At 48.1% G+C, this 6,048-nt stretch overlaps 1 protein-coding gene across 2 annotated transcripts; it reads right to left on the bottom strand.

The window, feature by feature from the left end:
- Positions 1–326: 326 nt before the first annotated feature.
- On the bottom strand, positions 327–6,026 carry LOC117968644 (F-box only protein 2-like). 2 transcript variants are annotated; one of them, XM_034916454.2, is made up of 6 exons: positions 5,892–6,026; positions 5,261–5,356; positions 3,885–4,011; positions 3,542–3,637; positions 3,183–3,321; positions 327–966 (listed from the first exon to the last, which is right to left on the bottom strand). In XM_034916454.2, the coding sequence occupies exons 2-6, from the start codon at positions 5,340–5,342 to the stop codon at positions 832–834; spliced, it is 579 nt and encodes a 192-aa protein (XP_034772345.1). In that variant the 5' UTR covers positions 5,343–5,356; positions 5,892–6,026; the 3' UTR covers positions 327–831. The 2 variants fall into 2 exon arrangements, with proteins under 2 accessions (XP_034772345.1, XP_034772344.1); XM_034916453.2 differs by having other exon boundaries at positions 5,806–5,953.
- Positions 6,027–6,048: the final 22 nt, after the last annotated feature.

Below are 6,048 nucleotides of genomic sequence, written 5' to 3'. Positions count from 1 at the left end.
TCCACGCACCGCTCAGGCAACTACCCCGCTCCATGCTCCGCTCCAGCAACTACCCAGCTCCACGCTCCGCTCCAGCAACAACCCAGCTCCGCTCCAGCAACTACCCAGCTCCACGCTCCGCTCCAGCAACTACCCTGCTCTACGCTCAACTCCAGCAACTACTGTCTGTCTACAAGGATTGAAGCTGTATGTGTGTCTATCTGTCTGTCCTCAGGGATTGAAGCTGTCTGTCTGTCTGTCTGTAGGGACTGAAGCATCTGTTTGTGTGTCTGTCTGTCTGCAGGGATTGGAGCTAGTACTAAAAAAATAATAAAAACACCAAACACTCATGGTATAGCAATGTATTTAATATACATTTATTTAAATGTACAGCGTGTTGTCTGAACACAAATTCACCTGCTTAGGACAGGACTTCCAAATAAACTACAGTGTTTCTTTCATTCTGTACATACAGGTTCCCCTGGGTCCTGGCAATAGTTAACAGCAACAGTAGATTACATTGATATGAAATACAGCCGGCAATAGACTGCAGTGCTGCTCAAAGCAGATTTAAATAGATATTTCTTCCTGGTTGAAGCAAGACCCAGAGAAGGAGTGGAGGGTTAAACCCTCCCTATTGCAGAAGCTCAGCAGCGTGATGTCTGAACAAGAGCAAGGCAGACAGGCATAGATGATAGATAGATAGATAGATAGATAGATAGATAGATAGATAGATAGATAGATAGATAGATAGATAGATAGATAGATCGATAGATAGATAGATAGACAGACAGACAGACAGACAGACAGACAGGTATGTATTGTAGAGTTCCAGGGTGCGCTGGCGCCCCCTCATGGCTGCACTTCCACTGAGCTGTTTGTGACTCGAACCCCGAACCAGCCGTCCCAGTACTTGGAGTCCTGACCTCCATGTTCAAAACTAACAAAGTGAACTCCAGGGCCGTAACCCTCGAAGGTGTGTGTCACCTGGGAGAGAAGAGAAAAGGAGAGGGGGCGAGAGGAGAGGAGAGGGAGGAGAAGAGAGAGTTAGGTAAGGGGAGAGGAGATGGAGATAGGTAGGAGGAGAGGACAGGAGAGGAGGGAGGAGAAGAGAGAGAGAGTTAGGTAAGGGGAGAGGAGAGGAGAGGAGAGGAGATGGAGATAGATAGGAGGAGAGGACAGGAGAGGAGAGGGGGAGAGGGAAAGGAGGATGCTGATACACACACACACACACACACACACACACACACACACACACACACACACACTGACACACTGTAGCAGGATGGCTAGCAGTGGTGAGGTGTGGTGACGTCACGGACCAGGAAGTAACTGAATCAAAACAATGGATGGGCGGGTGAAGCTGAATGCAATGGCGTTCATCTGATTTATTAATAAACAAAACAAAAGGAAAGATTTAAACAAACAACAAAACAAAAGGGCACGAGGGCCAAATGAATAAACAGACAAACAAGTAAGTGTTGTGCTGGCTAATCCTGCATGTTTTAGCAATTGTTTTTATATTCTGTCTCCTCTCTATCTCCCCGTACCTCCTCTCTGTACACCCCAACCCTGCAGCACGGACAGCTGCAGGTTCTATGGTTCTTATACTCTGGCCGATTCTTATACTCTAGCTGTTAATTATCTTATTACCCCTGGGCCACAGTCTGCACGCGTTTGGTAAGGATGCATGACTGTCAGCTAGTTAAATAATCAGTAGCTGATCAGTCATGCATCCTCACAGGGTTTTTAAATTATAAATATAAAAAACAATAACAAAAGACACGGCGCTTTTATCCGCGCCGCAAACAAAAATACAAATAATAATAAATAGGGGCGGGACACTCCGCCACACACACACACACTGACACACACACACTGATGCTGACACACACACTGACACACACACACACGCACTGACACTGATACACATACACTGACACTGACACACACACACACACTGGCACACACACACACACACACACACACTGACACACACACACACACACTGACACTGACACACACACACACTGGGACACACACACACACACACTGGGACACACACACACTGACACACACACACTGATGCTGACACACACAGACACTGACACACACACTGGGACACACACACACACTGACACACACACACTGATGCTGACACACACACACACACTGACACACACACACACACACTGACACTGACACACACTGATACACACACACTGACACTGACACACACACACTGATACACACACTGACACACACACTCACACACACTGATGCTGACACACACACACACACACTGACATTGACACACACACACACTAACACACACACACACTCTGACACTGACACACACACACTGATACACACACACTGACACACACTGACACACACACACACTGACACATACACACACACTGATACACACACACACACTGACACACACACACACACACTGACACACACACACTGATGCTGACACACACAGACACTGACACACACACTGGGACACACACACACACTGACACACACACACTGATGCTGACACACACACACACACTGACACACACACACACACACACTGACACTGACACACACTGATACACACACACTGACACTGACACACACACACACTGATACACACACTGACACACACACTCACACACACTGATGCTGACACACACACACACACACTGACATTGACACACACACACACACTAACACACACACACACTCTGACACTGACACACACACTGATACACACACACTGACACACACTGACACACACACACTGACACATACACACACACTGATACACACACACACACTGACACACACACACACTCACTGACACTGACACACACAGACACACTGATACACACTGACACACACACTGACACACACACACTGACACACACACACTGACACACACACACACACTGATACACACACACTGATGCTGACACACACACACACACTGACACACACACACACTGACACTGACACACACACACTGATACACACAGATACACACACACAGAGACAAACACACACACACACACTGACACTGACACACACACATTTGACACTGACACACACATATACACACACTGACATGTACACACACTGACACACACACACACACACATACACACTGACACTGACACACACACTGACACACACACACACACACTGCTGACCTGGCTCCAGCTGCAGTCCGAGTTCTCTGGCTCCAAGCTCACAAGGTCTGGTTTGAACTCCTGGACCGTCTCCTGGCTCTCGTTGAGCAGAGACACACACAGCTGGTAAGTGCAGCCGCAGTCTGAGCGCCCTGCATACCTGCACAGTACAGAGAGGGAGGCGAGGGCAGTGACTCCCCCAGGAGAGAGGAGAGGGCAGTGACTCACCCAGGAGAGAAGAGAGGGCAGTGAGGGAGGCAGGGAGAAAGGAGAGGGCAGTGACTCACCCAGGAGAGAGGAGAGGGCAGTGACTCACCCAGGAGAGAGGAGAGGGCAGTGAAGGAGGCAGGGAAAGAGGAGAGGTTAAGACACATTCTCACCAGTCTTGCACCGTGATCTTGGGCTGCACTGTGTCCAGCAGCTCCTCAGAGTAGCCCTCAGCTCGCAGGTCCAGCACCTGCTTCTTTAGACACAGCCTATAGAGCACAGAGGGGCAGTTAGGAGTCTCTGACGATGGAGAGACAGAAGGGCCTGCACAAGGGGCTGGGTATGAGGAGGCTCCCCAAGGGTACATTACTATTTGATTAACTGGGAGGAGGGTGTATGAAGCAAGGAGTAGAGATTTGGGGGCCCAGTAGGGGGCGGAGAGCTGGGAGTAGGGAGTTGGGAGGAGGGAGCTAGGAGTAGAGAGTAGGGAGCTGAGAGTAAGGAACTCGCTCGTACTCAAAGGACGTAGCAAAGTAGCTCTGGACCGTCTCATCTGGGAATTCCTTCCCACAATCCCCTGGGAGCTCCTCCACACGCCACTGACTGCCACCATTCTCTGTGATCTCCCAGCCTTCAAACTGCTCTGTGAGGGAGTGAGAGAGAGAGAGAGTCAATTCAACTGTATATCAATACCCCAGCCCTCAAACTGCTCTGAGGGGGAGGGGGAGGGGCTGAGGAGAGAAAGAGAGAGAGGGATATCCCTCTTTATAGATATCTCGCAGCCCTCACACTGCTGTTCCGGGCTTTACAAATCTCACAGTGTGGAGAAACACGTGCAGTAAAAAGCAAAGTAAAAGACAACACAAACAGCGCAGCATGACTGTGGCGGAGTGTCCCGCCCCTATATATATATATATATATATATATATATATATATATATATATATATATATATATATATATGTGCACTGTTTATTATTGTTTGTATTATTGTTTGCGGCGCAGATAAAAGCGCTGCGTATTTGTTATTGTTTTTGTATTTTAAAAACCTTGTGAAGATGCGCGACTGATCAGCTAGTGATTTATTTAGCTAGCTGACAGTCACGTATCCTTATTAAACTTGTGCAGACAGTGACCATCTCCCGAGTTAATTCATTGATTAATTGTTGCTAATAGGGAGATGGTCACTGTATATAAACCTGCAGTTCTCTACCCTCGGGGAGAGTGTACAGAGGAGAGTACGGTAGAGCGAACGAGGAGAGAAATTAAATAGAAACCACAGCTAAGCGTGCCACAAGACTTATTTGTTTATTTGTCTGGCCAACGCACCTTTTGGTTTTGTTGTTTGTTTAAATCTTTTGTTTGTTTTATTATTTAATAAAATAGCTGAGCGCTCAGTTTCACCACCACCATTCCTTGTTTTGGTTCCTGTTTCTGGTCCGTGACATCACCACTGCAAGCCTTTATTATTTATTTCTTAGCAGACGCACTTATCCAGGGCGACTTACAATTGTTTTTACATACAATTACCCATTTATAATGTTTGATTTTTTACTGGAACAATCTAGGTAAAGTACCTTGCTCGAGGGTACAACAGCAGTATCTCCCACCGGGGATTGAACCCACGACCCGCCGGTCAAGAGTCCAGAGCCCTAACCACTACTGCACACTGATCACAATGACTGAGGCATGTAGACAGAAGCACAGGAAAGCAGGCTGAAGGTACTGCATTGTGAAAGAATACGGAAGAGGGAACAGCAGGGACTACTGGGTAGCGAGGGAACTGCACCAAATGAACATCAAAACTAAAGCTGAATCACAGCAAGCAGTCACCACAGGCCTGCGATGCATCATTGAATAAAAGCACAAGCAGGGGAGCTGGGGGTGCAGACCTGCTCCATGGGGGTTCTTAATGAGATTCCTCTTCTCCAGAGACAGCAGCTCTGCAACCATCTCCTCGCTGAGCTCAGACATCCTCACGCAGGAACCTGCCAGTAACCGAAGGGTTAAAACTAGATCCACAGGGACTGCTTATTACTGTAGCATTGAAATCTACAGATCATAACACTGACCAGAGAGGCTGTGTCCACAACACTGCGTTACCACACATGATCCCTCCCTGCTCACCCCTCAGATTGCATTACCACACATGATCCCTCCCTGCTCACCCCTCAGACTGCATGACCACACATGATCCCTCCCTGCTCACCCCTCAGACTGCCCTGCAGAGCACAAACACACAGACACAGCTGCTGCTTGAAGTGCTGGGTTTTTAAATAAAGATTATTGAAGTGAGAGAACTTGACCTGTAGCAGAAACAGAACCATCACTCTTACAGACACCAAAAACAAAATCTAAACTCAATCTTTGATTCCCAGCAACTTCTTCCCAGTTTAGAGGCCCCACCATTCCAGTTCCAGTGGCTCAGTGTACTCACCCTTTGGGGTTTGAACCCGGATCTCCAGCCCTCAGTAAACACTGAAGCAAAAAGCAACCACACAGCAGTGACACAGCGAGACTGACCTGTTTGCTAGTGCTCTGGAAGTGCATCGACGGTCTGTGTTATGAGAGGGCACTGGCTACGCCCACCCTCCATTCCTCCCTCCCTCTCTCACTGCAGAGCTGGGATTGCAGACAGTGCAGTCTCCGCAGGTTCTCTGCAGTGTTTCTCTTAAAGGGA

Source organism: Acipenser ruthenus, chromosome 27 (assembly GCF_902713425.1).
Source record: "Acipenser ruthenus chromosome 27, fAciRut3.2 maternal haplotype, whole genome shotgun sequence".
Classification (NCBI taxonomy): Eukaryota; Metazoa; Chordata; class Actinopteri; order Acipenseriformes; family Acipenseridae; genus Acipenser; species Acipenser ruthenus.
Note: the sequence above shows the minus strand (reverse complement) of the source record. Positions and strands in the feature narration are given on the sequence as shown.